The 18,739-nt window shown below is 44.1% G+C and overlaps 1 protein-coding gene across 1 annotated transcript in view; it reads right to left on the reverse strand.

Moving 5' to 3' along the window:
- Nucleotides 1-16,540, reverse strand: part of LOC130192352 (MAM domain-containing glycosylphosphatidylinositol anchor protein 1) — a 198,739-nt gene extending 182,199 nt beyond the window's left edge. The window contains exons 1-2 of the mRNA XM_056412270.1: nt 16,295-16,540; nt 14,790-14,879 (exon numbers count right to left, since the gene is read on the reverse strand). Of these exons, the coding sequence (XP_056268245.1) occupies nt 14,790-14,856 (67 nt within the window). The 5' untranslated portion in view covers nt 14,857-14,879; nt 16,295-16,540. The remainder of the gene's footprint in view (nt 1-14,789; nt 14,880-16,294) is intronic.
- Between the last annotated feature and the right edge of the window lie 2,199 nt (nt 16,541-18,739).

Genomic DNA, 18,739 nt, shown 5'->3' on the forward strand with positions numbered 1-18,739 from the left:
ATTAAAGTAACGTCACCAGCTACAACCGGCTTCGACATTTCTTAAATACTAACTACATTCATTCCCATGCAACATACATACAAACAGTACCTCTTGCAATTCACATTTTATCATCACACAGTCAATTCAGTAAACTGTCTTTCCTTAATGCTTCACAATAAAATCACAATAATATTCTCCCTAAAATGTCGTATTATAATATCTTTATATACGTATTAATTTAAAACATAAGATTTCCTCTATGTACATGTGCAGAATCAAAATAATCTATTTCAACCTAACAATACCTTTTTTAAATGATCCGCTGGCCCTGACGTCTCCGTCGTGGTTTAACATGACACAGAATTCGGTTTGGGAGGATCTATCTCAGTCCGATAGCGGGTGAGCAGAGTTTTCTTCCCTATAGCTGATATTATGAAATAACAATCAAATGCACTCACTCGGAAGGTTATATATACTTCTTTTTGGAGAGCTGTGGGGGTGTGTCCATCAGCGAAGGTGTCATCCACACTCAGCCAGGGTGTGTATGAGCCGGGCAGCGAGGTAAAAATACAGCAAATGTATTCAGATACTTCTGCAACTGTCAAATTCCAACCCCGGTTTAAAAAAAATAATATCACTTCTCTCTAATTAATATAAAAGCATTTCATTTCATTCTCGATGTAAACAATTGTTACGCGTTCCCCCGTTTGTGTCACCGATCTTGACCCAAATCAAACCGCCTTTCCCCCATGATGCACCTGTCCCTCTCGCCCTCATTTCCTGAAGTAGCTGCGATAGCCCCGGCTCCCCCAGCGTCAGCCCTCCACCTCCTCCTCCTCCTCCTCCTCCTCCTCCTCCTCCTCCACCTCCACCCTGCTTCCCCAAAGCCTGTCTCCGGCTTTCAATGACAGCGCGCGGCAGTAAGTGGAGAGGTGGGTGGATGCTTGCCGCCGAATCGGAGGATGACAGCGAGAAGATGACAGGGCTTTGGAGGAGAGAGGTGCTAGGGTGGAAAGAAAGGGAACCGGTGGGTGAGGAGAGAGAGAGAGAGAGAGAGAGAGAGAGGGGGGAGGAAGGGATGCAAGGAAGGAGAGTGAGTGTACGTGACAGCTATGGATGAAGGGAGAGATTTAGGTTGGCATGATGATGTAAAGTACAGGAAGCTTTGCATTTTATCCCATTTTGACATGTCAAGGGTATAGCTGTATGGATGTCTGGGGAGGGAAAGACGAGAGAGAAGAGGAGAAGGGATATGAGGAAGATGACAGGGACATCTTTATTTGACAGGTAAAAAGTCAGGATGAGGCTGGAGGAGGAGGGGCATCGTGAAAGTGTAGCTGGTGGCAGGTGCCTTTAACGTATCCGACAGATTACGCCCCGTCTCCTCCGACCCAGCTGGGGACGACGGGGACGAGTTAGTGAAAATGTCAAACATTTAAAGTGGAGGAACATTATTTATTTATTTATTTTTACTGAAACCGTCACGAGCGAGGAAAGGAGGCGGAGTTTGAGAGCGAGGAAGGAGAGAGGGCGAGATCTCCGAGCGGCACCCGTCGCTGAATTATCGAGGCCAAGACGTGTGTGTGTGTGTGTGTGTGTGTGTGTGTGTGTGTGTGTAGCAGAAGATAGATTTTAGGCGTCGATCTCTTCCCGCTGTCACAAAGTTTAGTTGAACATGACCAACTTTTTTGTTTTATGTATATATGTATGTGTATGTATGTATGTGTATATATGTGTATGTATATATATATATATATATGGTTCTTTAAAATAAGTTTTTTTAGCTTTTTAGTTTTTTATAGCTTCAGCCTCGACCCTTTTGGTCAGCCACTTTCTACTTTTGTTGAATTCTGATTGTTGTATATTTTGCTGATCGAAATAAACTAAACTCAAACTCAAACTCCGGCAGTGGGGGTTGTGTTGATGTTGTTCGGGGGGGTTTTCAGAGCACATGTGGGCGGAGCAGCCTCAAAAAGTGTGTTTTGACAGTGTGTGTGTGTGTGTGTGTGTGTGTGCGTGTGCTTCCTAGCGCTCTTTAAGTCGGATCATATCTGTATGATCAGGTTTCCCAGGCAGTCGGCGGCTGTGTGCAGGTTTCCTGTGAAGAGACAGATCAATATATGTCTGTGCGACAGGCGGCGGGATTGGCTGCCTGTATGTGGAGCGTTCTGCCGTTTGCTCAGCGCGAGTCAACAATGATATTTTAAAAGCTCCTTGAGGAGATTCACACCTACTGCAAAGTCTGACGCAGTGAACTGTGCCAACAGACACGGGCTGCCAATAAATTAGACAAACAACATCCCATTAAGCCTCATGGAGACGACTCTCACCCATCCTCTGAAGAAATAAGGTGCTGCAAGGTGCCAGTCAAAGGAAAAAAAGGGCTCAAATGTTTTGCTTATTTTTTACTTTACTTGCATGTTTGATCTTCACTTTGCTGAATGATGCGTGTGCAGAGTTTCGATTTTCTTAGTAAAATGTATTGGATTGGATTCATTGGATTGGATTCAATCTATAGTCATTGCACAGAGGTACACATGTGTGTATGTGTGTGTAGTGGTTAGTGATTTCCTCTTCCAACCATGATGTCTTTAAAAAGCCCGAGCATCATTGTGTGACATCACGCCGTGGAAACGTGAAGCCTTCAGTGCACCGAGACAGGGGTCTGGTTTTTTTTCCAATGAGGTAGGAGGAGTAGGTGTCCTTAGATGGAAAAAAGGCAATTAAAATGTGTTCTCATTTATCAGACGCTTTTATCCAAGGCGACTTACAATGAGTGAATTCATCCATGAGTACCAACTCAGAACAGTCAAGAAAATAGAATGTCTTCAAGAAAGCCAAACCACAAAAATACCTTGAGTAAGTGTCATTCAAGTGCCACTGAAGTACTAATCTATTCTTATTCAAGGTATAGTCGGAAAAGATGTGTTTTTCGTTGCCGGCGGAAGATTTTCTGCAAACAGTCGTGATTAGGTCGAGGGATTAGCTCGAAGTGACGGAGTCACAAGTCGATTGGTAGAAGCCGAGCGGAGTGAACGGGCTGGGGGGTAAGGTTAGACCATGTCCTGGGTGTAGACGGGGCCGGATCCGTTCGCAGCGCGGTAAGCAAGAACCAAAGTTTTGAAGCGGATGCATGTAGCCATGGTAACCAGTGAGGAGAGGAGTAGTGTGGGTGAATTTAGGCTGAAGACAGTCGAGCTGCAGCTTTCTGGATGAGCTGCAGAGGTCGGAGGACACCAGCAGGTAGAGAGGAAGTTACAGTAGTCTAGGGGTGAAATGACCAGAGCCTGGACCAGAGCTTAGACCAGAACTTGGACCAGAACCTGTGCCCGTCATGATCCAGAGTTTTTGTGTCTTATTTTGTGCCATATTTTGAAGTCAGGAGGAAACAATTAGGAACAGGGCCGACAATCACAGGGACAGGAAGTGCATCATGGAAACAGAGGACACGAGAGACAGGGACTTCAAAATAAAACACAAAAACTCTGGATCGCGACAGTGCCGCCTTCTGAGTAAGAAGAGGACGTATGTTCTCCTGACGTTGTGCAGCACGGACCTACAGGAACGTGTTGTCGCCCTGTGGAGCGTCACCCCGAGGTTCCTGGCGGTCGGGGGCGGGGCTAACACAGAGTTGTTGAAAGTAGTGGTCAGGTCAGGGGTGGGAAAGCTTTTCACTCGCATGCTTCAAAAAACGCATCAAGGGAATCTTGAAAACACCCGTGTGGAAGTAACAAACAAAGACAGGACATGTAATACTGAAATATAAACGGTTCAACTAATAAAATAATTTGAAAAAATCCAACATGGCGACTTCACGTACCCAAATGAAACCTTCGAAATAAAAAAGAGCAATTTCAAAGACGAAAACCAGTGCTGACGAAAGGACAAGGGGGGTGAGAGAAAGAAGCGAGTGAAGAAGAAAGAGAGTGACGGAGTGGGAGAAGTGCAGGAGGAGGCGGTCTCTGATGCGACACCGTGTTCTCACCGCTGTTCACATCCGTCCTGTCGTCTTCATGAATAAGTTAGATGGCGAATGTTCCCTCCCTCTCGTGCGCATGCGAGAAAACGCACACACACACACACACACACACACACACACATACACACTGTCTTATTTGTTCAGTCTCAAGACACTGGGATCTTTCCCATACACACACAATGACAATTTATTTTAACCCCAACTACAGTGTATACAAACATTAAATTGTGTTCATGAATTCATTCATAAATTGTGTCCAGAGACACGATCACCGGCAGCTGAGCCACTCAGAGCGTGAAGCTTCATAATGCGACGGAGCAACAGCTGGAATTATCGCCGTGTGGTTTTTCTGCCAACCCGTCATGTTGCAGTTCATATTAATGCCTGTTCAAAATGTCGCCACCGGATCCTTTGATACAACTGTACATCAAATAATAATAATATTAATAATGCATTTAATTTATACGTCTGAGTCGCATTTAAGGTACTCAAAGACACTTTACATCACATGATTAAAACATCTAATATGACCATAAAAACAATATGTACATGTTATGTTTTCGTTCTTTATTTTTAATAAATGTGCAAAAATTTGCAAAAAAGTCTGAAGCATAACAAAATGTGGAAAAAATGAAGTGCTGTGAATACTTTCCGGATGCACTGTATATATATAAATATATATATATATTATACCCCCCAAATAGAATGGGGTATATATATATATATATATATATATATATATATCTGTCACCCTCTAATGTTATTTTAATTTGAGTTACTGCTGAAAAACAACAATTAACCATGCCACTGAGATCTTTATTTTATATTTCCGAGTGCCTTTATGTAATTTTGATGTGCCTTGTCATGCTTTGTGTTTGTTTAAAAAAATGTAAAATGTTAAAAAAATAAAAAGCAGTTTGAACAGGTGGGTTTGGATTTGTGATTTGAAAATGAAAAGGTCGGTGCGGTATCGGATGAGTTCCCATCTGTGGTAAAATTATCATAAATTGTCATAATCAGCATTAAAAACATTGAGTTATTGATAACGTGAGCCTTGTGAGGTCACGGTGACGTTCGGCCACCAAAATCAAAGTCCAGGTGGACGTCTGAGTCGCATTTAAAGTAGGGCTGTCAGCGTTAACGCGTTAATCTATGCGATTAATTTGGCCGCGTTAACGCACTAAAATATTTTAACGCAATTAACGCAGCAGTACGGTTTGACACTGTTTCCGTTTTTAAACCAATCATTTCTCCGCGAAAATAAGGAGCAGAAATCAGTTTAAACTCGTGGATGAATCAGGGTTTTCTCCTGCTCCTCCTCCTCCCCTCCCCCCTGATACACAGAGAGAGGACGTGAGAGCGGGACACGACGACAGGGACAGAACTGTCACACGAGTCTCAAACCTTCACCGTGATTGGTCAATCCGTTTGTCTGTCAACATTTCGGGGGGAAAAAAACCAATGAACACTCAGTAAATCACAAAGGACCTCCCACCTCACAGGTTAGGCTCATTTAGCAGCCTGTCAGTCAGAGAACCAGAGGACACGGCGCGAGGACAATGAGGCTCATTTCAGAGCTGAGATTGTTCTGGAATGTTTGATGTAAAACACGTGAGGGTGTGTGCATAAAAGACTTTAAACGGTGAATTTAATTTATTTTGTAAAATGTATAAAATGCCTCCAGAGGGTTAACGTGACATATTTGAATGTCAGTCAGTTATCAAGGCCACTGGTTCTGCTGTTCAGTGTTAAAGATGACAGGACCAATGGGGTCTCAATATACTTATTTTTTACTAATCTGATGTTTCACTGAAGAAACAATTTATCATCCACGATATTAAATACCTCGCTGGCACTTTATATGGTGGAGAAGTTTTGAAACACAGCTCTGTGTGTGTTTTTGTTTAAAAAGAAGAGAAAACTTTTAACCCTCCTTGTTGCCTTCGGTATGTCCACGATATTAATACCGCTGGCACTTTATTATATGTAGGAGCTTTAAAACAGCTTCTGTGTCTCTGTTGTGAGTTTGTTTAGAAAGAAGAAAACACACTGCCTTGGTTGTTTTGCCTTGGTCATTTTGATTAACCCTCCCCGCCTTTGGGTGGGTTTTTTGTCATGATTCACCCTCCTGTTACCTTTATATTTACTAACATATTTTACCCTTTGGGTTCAATTTACGCCAATTATTAAAACCCAGAAAATTATTAGAATTAATATTGTTTTCCAAGTTTAAGTGTGAGGCACTTTGTGTTTTTGTTGTGACTACGAAGAACACCGACATTAAACATTGAATGGGGTCAAATTAACTCAAGGCGGCAGGGAATAAGTGTTTTTCGGTCAAAATGACCAAGTATAAATAAAATTTAAGCGGTGAATTTTGTTTGTTTGTAAAATGTATAAAATGCCCCAGCCTCCAGAGGTTAACGTGACATATTTGAATGTCAGTCAGTTATCAAGGCCACTGGTTCTGCTGTGTTCAATGTTAAAGATGACAGACCAATGGGGTCTCAATATACTTTTTTTTTACTAATCTGATGTTTCACTGAAGAAACAATTTATCATCCACGATATTAAATACCTCGCTGGCACTGTATATGTAGGGCCCTTGAAAAACACAGCTGTGTGTGTGTTTTTTTTTCTTAAAAAGAATGAACTTTAACTTTTTAATGCGATTAATCGCGATTAATCGAATTAATTAAATTTCAAACAAACTGATGATTTTAATAATTTTATTTTTTTGACAGCCCTAATTTAAAGACATTCCTCCGGGGCGTTCCTGAGGTATCACGTTCATGAGAGTAGGAACGGGGGGAAGCGCGTACGACCCCGGAAACATGACTCATCTGGCCACATCTGGCGGCGGCGGTGCGGAGCCATGAAATATGAAGTCTCACTGACAGTTTATCCTCCTCACAGGGCGCCCACGTCGTCCTGTGAACGCTCTCATCCACAAGAAGTGTGTGTGTGTGTGTGTGTGTGTGTGTGTGTGTGTGTGTGTGTGTGTGTGTGTGTGTGTGTGTGTGTGTGTGTGTGTAGGCCCGTATGTTATTATCCAACGTGTGTGTGTGTGTAACACTAACTCACATCCCGGTACAGCGGGAGGATGAGAGTGTGTCAGAGTGATGTAATGATCTATGAGTTCAGCGAAAGGTAAACGCCGCGAGAGGAGTGTGTGCGATGGAGCGCCAATGTGATCGGCGTGAAGAAGAACATAATCATCCGAGAGAGTGGAATACAAAGAAAGGAAGAAGAAGGAAAAAAAGGACATAAAAGTCCAGGGTTTACGCGGCGATCTGAGAGAAAATAATTCTTAGAATAATTCCGCGACACTCGGCTTCAGAAGCCGGAGCCCGCAGTGGTGCTCCTGCTCCACGTGTCGCTCCTCCTCCTCAAACTTCTATCCGCCATTTCTTCTCATGACGGAAATATCTTCAGGGAGCAGAGATGATGAAATCGAATCAATCCGTCAATCTGTATTCATTCACGCACGCTCGACGGGTGACTCCGGGTCTAGACGTTGGTTATACTCTCCATCTCCTCGCCTCTTCACCGTCTGTGAGCAGAGAAGTTAATTCAACTGTTGCTTGGAGAAAGTAACCTTATGACCCCCCACTGTCTCCACCATGTGCACTTATAACTTATGTATTAGACATACGCAGGCAGACGGCTAACACTATACATATATTATGCCGTATTACTTGCCAGACTGTGCTTTTTTAAGGAGATGTATATATATATATATATACACTACCATTCAAAAGTTTGGGGTCACTTAGAAATGTCTTTATTTTTCAAAGAAAAGCACTGTTTTTTCAATAAAGATAACATTAATCAAAAATACACACTCTATACATTGTTAATGTGGTAAATGACTATTCTAGGTGGAAACGTCTGGTTTCTAATGAAATATCTCCAGAGGTGTATAGAGGCCCATTTCCATCAACGATCACTCCAGTGTTCTAATGGTACATTGTGTTTGCTAATCGCCTTAGAAGACTAATGTCTGATTAGAGAACCCTTGTGCAATTATGCTAGCACAGCTGAAAACAGTTATGCTGGTGATATAAGCTATACAACTGGCCTTCCTTTGAGCTTGAAGTTTGAAGAACAAAATTAATACTTCAAATATTAATCATTATTTCTAACCTTGTCAATGTCTTGACTATATTTTCTATTCAATTTTCAATTCATTTGATAAATAAAAGTGAGTTTTCATGGAAGACACAAAATTGTCTGGATGACCCCAAACTTTTGAACGGTAGTGTACATATATATATATATATATATATATATATATACATCTCACCTTACTCTGGGACCCCGGTGTAGAGTGCTCACCTTAACCTGCTGCTCTGCGCCCACCCGGGGCTCAGAGTGTAACTACTGGGAGAAGCAGGGTGATAAATCAGACCTCCTATAGACGTTGTCTTAGCACCCTTATCCTTTAGTGCCCGAGGTAGCACGGCTAGTGTAAACCACAGTCAACATTTCACTTTGGCCACGGGCCCTGTGGCTCCACGGCCGACCTGTGGGTTAATAGAAATGTTGACGGCCTCTAATATCCAGCCACCACATAAAGAAAGGTAGGAAAGTAGAGAGAGGAGGAGAGGAGGCTGGTAGTGTGGAAAGAGGAGAGGAGGGGATGAAAGAATCAAGGGCAAAATGTGTAAAAGAAATGAGCTGAGTGAGCATAAAAATATAAAGAGGCTACATAGAGTGTATGGGAATGTTTTTCAAGGTGTGACCTTTTTAAATAAATATTAAGGCGGCGAGGGCCACGCTGCCACGCGATGGACCTCGTTAACGAGAGAAAAGAAGTGGGAGAAAGACGGGAGAAATTAAAGCACCTGAAGGTGCACTAACGATGTTAGCAGGAGGTACGACGGGATCAGAGGAGCTGACGGAGAGATGAGTGGAAACAGATAGAAAAGAGAGAGAGAGAGAGAGGGCAGATATCACCGCCTGTCGGTTTAGAGGTTCGCATTGAAAATATTCAATTGTAATTGTGGTGATAATGCAAAATCTCTGATATACACGACAAATAAAGACACTTTTCCAACATTGGATGGGAGAGTTTCTCTTCTAATAGTCAACAACACGATGAAGCTTCCTCAAAAAGACAAACCGCCGGATACTTCCGGTTGGAAAACCATGAACTACATTCCAAAGACTTTAATCACGCCGAACGCAGAGGAAAGGTCATCCAACAAAGGCATTACTGTTCACGTCCAATCTGTTAGCCAAAACGAGAGTGTGTGTGTCTGTGTGTGTCTGTGTGTGTGTGTGTCTGGAGTACAGTGAACAGAATTAAAGCAAAGAGGTAAAGAGGAGGAGGAGGATAGTAGGAGGTAGGAGATTATTACCATCACTGGCTTAATGCTTTCAGTCTCTCTCTATCACCATCTCCCCCCCTACCCTACCCCCCCCCCCCACCCCTCCCCTCCTCCGCTGCCTCAGAGCTAACCAATAAATTATGGATGCTTATTAGAAAAAGGGCAATATTCAGCATCCAAAATAAACTCGGCGGAAAGAGACATGAGAGAGAGAGAGAGAGAGAGAGAGAGAGGCGCAAACAAAAAAAAGTGCTGATGAGGGGGAGCGGGAGAGTTAAAGTCACCGGGGAGCCGGTCGGTCGCCAGGCCAGTGAAACCTGGATCTCTTTCTAGGTCACCGGCTCTCAACCCGTGTGACGTGGCGAGCAAGTCGAGCGCTACCTTGTGATCGTGCTCAAATGGTGGGTGCTCACACACACACACACACACACACACACACACACATAGAGGGAGGGAGGGAGATGCAATAACTCGCAATGCGTTTGTTCCAAGCCCTTCGTTACTGGGCGACCTCTTCAGAGCGATGTTAAGTGCGTCCGCGTATCGAACTTGTTCACGAGTTCATTGCGTTTCCCGTTAACGAGCGCATCGTGAAGCATCGCGTTGCCGTGGTAACGCCGTTTGGATTTCCACCTACAGCGCCGCGGCTCACGGTTCCGTGTGACTTTTGTCCAGCGGTCAATAACTTGGCGTCCCCAGCGAAACTCCGTTGCCTCGCTGAGTGCGACGCGACGCGGCGACGGAGAGGAAGACTTTGTTTTCCGATGATGAGGACACATTAAAGAACGCCCTGAAACTCCCTCTAATCCTGGAGGACGGGGAGTCGGAGCATGTGGGATGCCACGTCACGCTTGTTAGAGGACATCCAGATCAAATTAAACTTGAGGATATATGCATACACTACCGTTCAAAAGTTTGGGGTCACTTAGAAATGTCTTTATTTTTCAAAGAAAAGCACTGTTCTTTCAATAAAGATAACATTGTTAATGTGGTAAATGACTATTCTGGGTGGAAACGTCTGGTTTCTAATGAAATATCTCCATAGGTGTATAGAGGCCCATTTCCATCAACGATCACTCCAGTGTTCTAATGGTACATTGTGTTTGCTAATCGCCTTAGAAGACTAATGTCTGATTAGAAAACCCGTGTGCAATTATGTTAGCACAGCTGAAAACAGTTATGCTGGTGATATAAGCTATACAACTGGCCTTCCTTTGATCTTGAAGTACAAAATGAATACTTCAAATATTAATCATTATTTCTAACCTTGTCAATGTCTTGACCATATTTTCGATTCAATTTTCAATTCATTTGATAAATAAAAGTGTGAGTTTTCATGGAATACACAAAATTGTCTGGATGACCCCAAACTTTTGAACGGTAGTGTATGTGATGTGAAACTAGTGAAAAGGTACATTAAAACATGTAGGAATACATTCTAAAAGTGCATAAAAACATGTAGGAATACCTTCTAAAAGTGCATAAAAACATGTTTCTCAAACATAATCTTAATAAATGTGCTTGGATGTGAACTAAACATGTGTCCTGCAGCTCCTCCCGTCATAAAGCATCTTGTTTCCTTGTCTGTCTAATTCCTATTTGACGGAGAGGTGTTACAGGCTTTTTTGACAAGCCTATCAAAATCCACCCAAGTACAACCAATACGGGAGGAAAGTGTGTCCGCTGCACCACGCGCACACACACACACACACACACACACACACACACACACACACACACACACACACACACACACACATGTTTGTGTGGCTCTCACACGCTGCATTTGGCACGCAAACTTTTTTTTAAAAATCGCGCTCGCGAGCACCGACACCTGCACGCAACGGCTTCTCGGGCGTGAGCGTTTTTCCGAACGCCCCCCCCCCCGGGGGAGGCGACGGTAAATGAAGCTCACAGCCTTCCGAAGAAAAGAAAAAAGCGCCGACATCAATCAGGCGACGCTCACACGCCGTCGTCGAGGGGTCCCTCCCGACGGACGACGAGTCGCATCTGCGTTCCGCAGCGAGCGCTAAAACAATTCCAGAGTGAGGAAGAGGGGGGAGGGGGGAGGGGGAAGCCATTTTATTCACATATCTGCATATGACGCGGCGGGGCGAGCCAGCGGGCTGATCTCATTGGCTCTCTTCCCACCGACGACGCGTGTCCTTCGCTGCGCGAATTGTGCGACATTTTTGATGAAGCTATTTGTCTTCTATTTTTTTTAGGATGAATCTTTTTAATGAGGATTTTTTTCTTCTTCTACCTGTATACGTCAGCTGAGCGCCAACAAGCACGCGAGTATGGAGGACTCAAAATGACTTAAGTATAAATGAATAAATAAATAAATGCATGAATAAATATAGGAATAAATAAATAAATGCTTAAATAAATGTATAAATAAATAAATAAATGCTTAAATAAATGTATAAATAAATAAATAAATATAGGAATTAATAAATATAAGTTATAAATCAATAGGACATCATTAAATAAATATATCTCTACATTTCTGTATTTCTTCATTCATTTATTTCTCTATTTACGTGTCCACACGTATTTCTTCATTTATTTATGTGTGACATTTACGTGTCCGAATATTCAAATGAGCTGGGGCGGTCCGAACCTCTGTCTGAAGCATGATTGGTCACAGGAGTGTGATGCACCTGGTGTGTTATGCTCTACTATTTCTGCCTGGCACATGAAGCTGAAGTTGGCTCGCTCAGCTCACCGTGAGCAGAAGTTAGCCTAGACAGCTTTTTGACTTCAGCCGTTTATCAATTCCAAGTACACTGAGTACAGACTCGTGTTCTTTTGGAGTCTGGTCTTTGGAGTCTGGTCTTGGGAGTCCGGACTCTCGAGGACGCAGGACGGTCTTTCTGGTCTTGTGACGTCACCACATCAACTGTTCTTGCTCATGAATTTACTCCAATTATTCACTGTAAAATACTTTGCAGTGGAGTAGAATGTGTTGCGGTGTTCACTGTTGTTTGGCGTAGGCTACGAATAAACGGTAATAAATATAAAACGTCTCGTAGCTTTCCTGACCCAGGGTCGCTACAATATGAAGTTATGAATCTTAACCCTCAGTCAAATTGACGTAATGTTATCTTTTAATAAATAATAAACTCTTTGTGCTCGTTAGATCCTCCAAAACCTAATTATATCTCATGTTTAGCCGCTACGGAGACGTCAGAGCCAGCGGAGCATTTTAAAAAGTCCTGTCGAGATCAGGCTTCTCTCGGCGGCCACACAGCGCGCTGAGCGCCCGGCGGCCGGAGCTCAGAGGTCCCGCGAGCAGGACCTCAAATCTCCGTCGCATATCCTTATTAGGCTGAATCTCGATAAACCGACCACAGAGTTGATGCTTAAACTACTAACTTCTCGGCTGAAAACATCCTTAAATTACATTCCGTGACTCAACAACAGTAGTATTTAGAATGTACAGACAAGAATGCATAATAAACGCTGTTCGTCTACAGGTCCAAGTGCTAGGGATCGATTGCTTCTGTCTTGCTCTCCGATTTGACCAATCCTGTTCAACAATGAGGTTCGGACCGCCCAGCTCATTTGAATATACGGACACGTAAATGTCACACATAAATAAATGAAGAAATACGTGTGGACACATAAATAGAGATATAAATAAATGAAGAAATACAGAAATGTAGAAATACATTTATTTAATGATGTCCTGTTGAGTTATAACTTATATTTATTAATTTCTGTATTTATTTCTGTATTTATACATTTATTCTTGTATTTACTTATTTATACATTTATTTAAGCATTTATTTATTTATTCCTGTATTTATTTATTTATTTATACATTTATTTAAGCATTTATTTATTTATTCTTGTATTTATTCATGCATTTATTTATTTATTTATTTATACTTAAGTCATTTTAAGTCCTCCATACGCGAGGAGCTGTCGGGGACTTCTGGGCCTGCGATACGCCGGCCGCCATGACCCCCCACAACAAAAGCTTTCGGGACGTTGTTTTGTGTCCCTCTGCAGAGACTGAAAGGTTGCTGATGTACGCAAGACGAATAACCCCCGCCACACACAGGTGGAACAACCAGATATCAGTGCAGCCTCCGCTATTGGCACTGACTGCATATTCTGCTCATTGGTGACGGAGCGCCGTGAGGCACGGGGGCACAGATCCGTCGTGACAATCGGGTTTATTACCCTGTGGGAAAGAAAAAAAATCCAAAAAGATGTTTCATACAGTTATTGAGGGAAGACGTAAATGTGAAGACAAGAATGCACCGGGGCAAAGTGAGGTCGTGTGAGCCGTCTGGAGGACGACGTGACATCTCAAATGTCTCTCCCCGCGATGGAGACAACTGATGGAGACGTGCACTCACAATAAAACGACTGCGATAAAAGTAATAATTTGTATTTCTTTGTAACCTTTCGCAATGAAATGAGCGTGAAAGATGCACGGTGAATCTGGCTTTATAAAAGCGATAAAGAAAAAATGTGGTTTGATGCTTCCACTGGTGGTCAAACCTGAGATACATAGCGAGAGGTTAGTGAGCGCGGACCGTCTGCCACGGACCTCCGCGCTTCAGCAGATGACAGTCTGTCAGCATTCCTCGGTGTGACGGCGGGCTGCGGGGATCGCTTCTGACAACAGCACTCCATGCTACTAAACAGAGCCTGTTTTCAATGGCTGCCACATGCCCTCAAACATCAAAGCCACTATTAAAGCTGACAGATCGGTGTGTGTGTGTGTGTGTGTTTGCTGTGCCCTGAGAGACGGGAGGATGCATATCTGGCCCGTCGCTGGAGGAACGGAGCCTCTAGTACAGCGAGGCGTCTTGAGAGAGAACAAATCCCTCCGTTTCATCCTGAAAAGCACAGCGCGGCGTGTTCAACGGGACAAAGGGAGCCCCGACTCATCCCCCCCCATCATCTGTGCGCGTGCGTGTGCGTGTTTGTGGGAAAATATGGTGTAAAGTTAAATAGTCCATTCGGTGATGACCATAAACCTCCATCATTGGAAGTTCGATGGTACTTTGTGTAATGAAGCACAGATCGGTGAGCCTAATGTGGGATTTTTGACCATAAAAATTCACATCGGCCCAAAGGCGGAATTAGATTGGATTTACAGTCGGCGCCCCCCCCCATCCCTCCCACCCCACCACCCCTACACAGCTGGATGTTTTCCCAGCCGCCTCCTGTCCTGCGACTCCGAAGAAACAACGCCTTTTAACGTCTTTTCAAGTTCATCCCGCCGCCCATCTCCCCCGGAGACGTCCAATCTGGCGGTGCTTTTTAACGGTTGTTGCACTCGCCTTCTATTCGTGCATTCAACTGAGACTCAGACAATACGGGGGGCGCAGAGAGAGGTCCTTAGTTAAGGTTATCGGGCTTAATAATTGGACAAATGAGCATTGCTGCTGCAGTGGAGCTCAGTCAGCCCGCACTAATAAAGTGTGTATCGACGCGGCGGCAGGAATACATTTGTAAATATATAAAGTTCTTACCGTAAACTCCTTGGCCCCGGGCGAGAGGATAAGCACTAGAAAATAACAAAATCCAAAAAAGCTCCATGTTCAGCTCAGTTCCGTCATAACCTAAAAGAAAGAGGGGGACACAGAGAAAGAGAGAGAGAGAGATGTGATGCTTTGGCAATACTGTGTGTGTTACACACCGGTGCCAATAGAGCACATTGAATTAAGAGGTGAAGAGCGACACTGGAGGGCAACGAGCCTGCAGATGCAGCTGTGACAGAACAAGAGGTGACAGCTGAGTTATTGTTATCAACAACAACAACAAAAGAACGAACGAACGAACGGGACCTTTCTCAAATTGCTTCTTCTTCTTTTTTTCGAGTTCGACTGCGTCTCCTTCAACCCCTTAAAGCCTCAGGAAGATAATATCACGGAGGAGCAAGTTTTAAAAAAAGAAAGAGGAGGAGGAGGATCGAGTAATTCAATCACAAACCGGTGGATTATACAAAGTTTACCAGCATGCAGGGGCTGAGAGAGAGTGAGAGAGGGGGAGAGAGAGGGAGAGACAGAGAGAGAGAGAGAGGGAGAGGGAGGGAGGGAGAGAGTTGGAGATTGACAGGATTGTTAAATGTAAATAAACATCCTCTTCACGGAAGCCTTGGGGAGGGGGGGACTATATAGGGATCAGTCGATTCATAGGGGATTAGCTACAACAAGTGGGGTCATGAACGTGACACCCCCTGAACACACACACACACACACACACACCGTCTTCGCTCCAGATCAATAGGCTAGAATAATTCCAACATTGTTTCTGCAGCAGTGAGAGGATAAGTCACACACTTTGAGAGCTACAACTAAATCCTCCATATCCCTGTGTGTTTGTGTGTGTGTGTGTGTGTGTGTGTGTGTGTGTGTGTGTGTGTGCGTGTGTGTGTGTGTGTGTGTGTGTAGCAGCATCTCTACACGTGTGCCGGTGTCTCTCTGAGCAATTTAGAAACCCGTTGGAGAGCCTGAAGGAGAGAGGATGAAGGAGTCAGGGGACTCGGGCTCCTTCATCCTCTCCTGAGCCTCCTCGTGTTGAACACGAGGGTATCCCTCCGACGCCTCTTCATCACATTTTGTGTTTCATGACTGAGCCGGATGGAAACTTTTATAACACGATGCATGTGAGTTAATATCCTCCATGGATGTCAAGATGCGCTGCGCGAGATGTGCGTAGACTGACATGGAGTCGCTATATATATAAATATGTATATATATATATATATATATATATATATATATATATAGATCCCGATACGGTCTGCTTAAAATAAAATGATGCATTTTTAAGAAAGGCATTAAGACCAATAATTAGAATTTCTCATATAAGTGATTTTAAAGCCCATCTTTGATACTGAGGAATAGAATAGAGTGAAATCAAATAGCCGATTAAGTTAAGATATTCACAAATATGTGCACATTTTTTTCGTCAAAATTGTTCTTTCAATGAATAAAACCCACAATCCTGACCATAATGCATCGTGCAGACAGACCTTGGTGTCGAGGTGCAGTCCTTTTGGGGTCACTCTACCCCGCGCCGCGCGCACTCCCTCCCGGCTCAGCGAGGAGGATGTCCTCGGCTCTCCGTGAAGACCTTCGTGTCTCTACCCACACACACAACGATTTAAAAAAAAGAAGTTATATATCCTCCTCCAGCGGGCGTCCGGTGTGAGCTTTACAATTCCCGGGAAGTGTAACGGGATGAGTGTGTACCCAGACCTCTCAAATAATCTCCTTGATGTGCGAAACTTTTTTGTATTGTATTCACGCAGAGAGAAAAGGGAGAAAAAGAGGACGGAGGAATCTCACCGCAAGAGAATCCCTCTTCCCCCCCAAAAAAACACTTTCCCTTTAAAAAACTCAAGCAAGGCGAGTTTGGCACACACCAAAAATCCGATAACCCCGTCTCTTCTTTTGTGGGTTATTTACTTTAAAAGGCGTGGTTGGAATGGCGCATCTCTCTCTCTGTCTCTCTGTCTCTCTCTTTCTCTTCCCGGTGACAGTCAACTGAAGCCCTTCTAACACAATCACGCGCGCTGAAAATGAGCTTCCCCCCTGCGCTCCTTCAATCAGCGCTGTGTGTCCGCGGACTCCAAGTGATGCCGGCCAAGTGGAATATGTGCGCAGACTGAGAACGACCGCCCCTGTCTGAGGAGAGAGAGAGAGAGAGAGAGAGAGAGAGAGAGGGGAGGAATGGAGAGGATTGGGAGGGGATGGAGAGGAGAGGAGGGGAGGACATGAAGAGGCTTCCACATAGATGCGCTCAAGCCTCGCAGCTCCCACACGGAACAGGTTGTCAAAAAGAAACAGCATCGCTCCCCCTCCCGGTCTCACGTTTACTCCACAACACGCACGCACACACACACACACGCGCGCGCGCACACACGCACACATAAAAAAAGGTTTTCAAACCTGTTGGGTACCACGGGACGTGCTTTTAGGAGCCGATGGTGGGCAGCAGGGGTCTGTGTGTGTGTGTGTGTGTGTGCGTGTGTGTGTGTGTGTTTGCCAGGTGCGGTGCCACCAAGAGTCGCGGTGCCAATTAGAAGTGACGGGCGCTCCGAAAGTTTCTCTGCCTAATGGAGGAGCCCTTAACACCAGCGCCCCTCCCCGCGGGCCAATTATTTATGAGAGTCGAAATAGACTGGAACCCCCCCCCCCCCCCCCCCCCACACACACACAGATATACACTATTTTATTAATTTCTGTCACACACGCACACACACACACACACACACACAGGTGCGCGCACACAAGAGGCGTCTGGACTGACCCCCCTTCCCCTCCTCTTCCTCCCCCCCCCCCCCCCCTTCTCTCCACTCGTTGTGCCAGTGTTTTTTTTTTGGTACTTCTCAACATGGCCACGGGGGGGCGTGTTTCATCTCATTGCCACCCTTGCACCTGCGCGTCTTAATGCACCGTGTGCATGCGTGTGCGCGTGAGTGTGCGCGTGCGTGCGTGCGTGTGTGTGTGTGTGTGAGAGAGAGAGAGATGGGGTCTAAGAGAGTCCTGTGTAGAGGGGCCCTCGCGTGTCGGTGTGTGTCACAGAGCAGCGTCTCATGTGTGCAGCTGGAGTTAAATGAATAAAGACACTTTAAATATCAAGCAGCAGCTTATAAGACGGGAGCAAGAAATCAATCACTGAATGAAAAGGAGGCTTTTATTCGTATACAATGCAGCAGGTCGGTGTAATCAGCAGGCGTGTGGCCTGTGTGTAAATGAGAGCCCTGAAAACACAGAGATAGAAATAACTGTCCAGTTATGATGTTTCCAACTCATTTATTATGTGACTATTAGTTCTCGTGAGTCAAATAATTCTGCAGGACAAATAAAATAAATGTACATGTTGACCTGAAGGATCTGTGCTGCAGATGAATATATATTTGGTAAATGTTTGCTTGAAGTACTGAGGAGGTGGATTCTGCAGTTTCAGGATAATGACCACGTTGGAAAGTTTATATTATTAAATACCGTGTGGTTAGTGATCCATTCTACCGCATAATCGCAGCCCATAATGCAACATTAATATCCCGCAGAGGTTTCACACTCTGACCGTTTAGCAGAGCGGGAGAAACCATTAACTATTTTAATCTCCTATTAGTTAGAGAAACTCATATATAATACGATCATGACGTGAAATGTAAGACTGATGTTACGTGTGTTGTTTCTAATTTGACGACTAAAGTTTCCTTAAAGTCCGATCTGATCACATCCGCCCTGTAATCATATTTTATTTAATCTTAAGTGATTATTTGTTTTTCTGGAACTTAATTGTTTACGACAGGTAAACGATACTAGTGTTGGAGAAGGTCTTATTAAACATAAAGACACACACACACACACATTATTATTATGCACCCAGGTCATTCACAGACACACACACACACACCGTCAACTCCATGTCAATATGCGGGCATGCTCCATTAATAATCACGGAG

Source organism: Pseudoliparis swirei, chromosome 4 (genome assembly GCF_029220125.1).
Source record: "Pseudoliparis swirei isolate HS2019 ecotype Mariana Trench chromosome 4, NWPU_hadal_v1, whole genome shotgun sequence".
In the NCBI taxonomy this organism is placed as follows: Eukaryota; Metazoa; Chordata; class Actinopteri; order Perciformes; family Liparidae; genus Pseudoliparis; species Pseudoliparis swirei.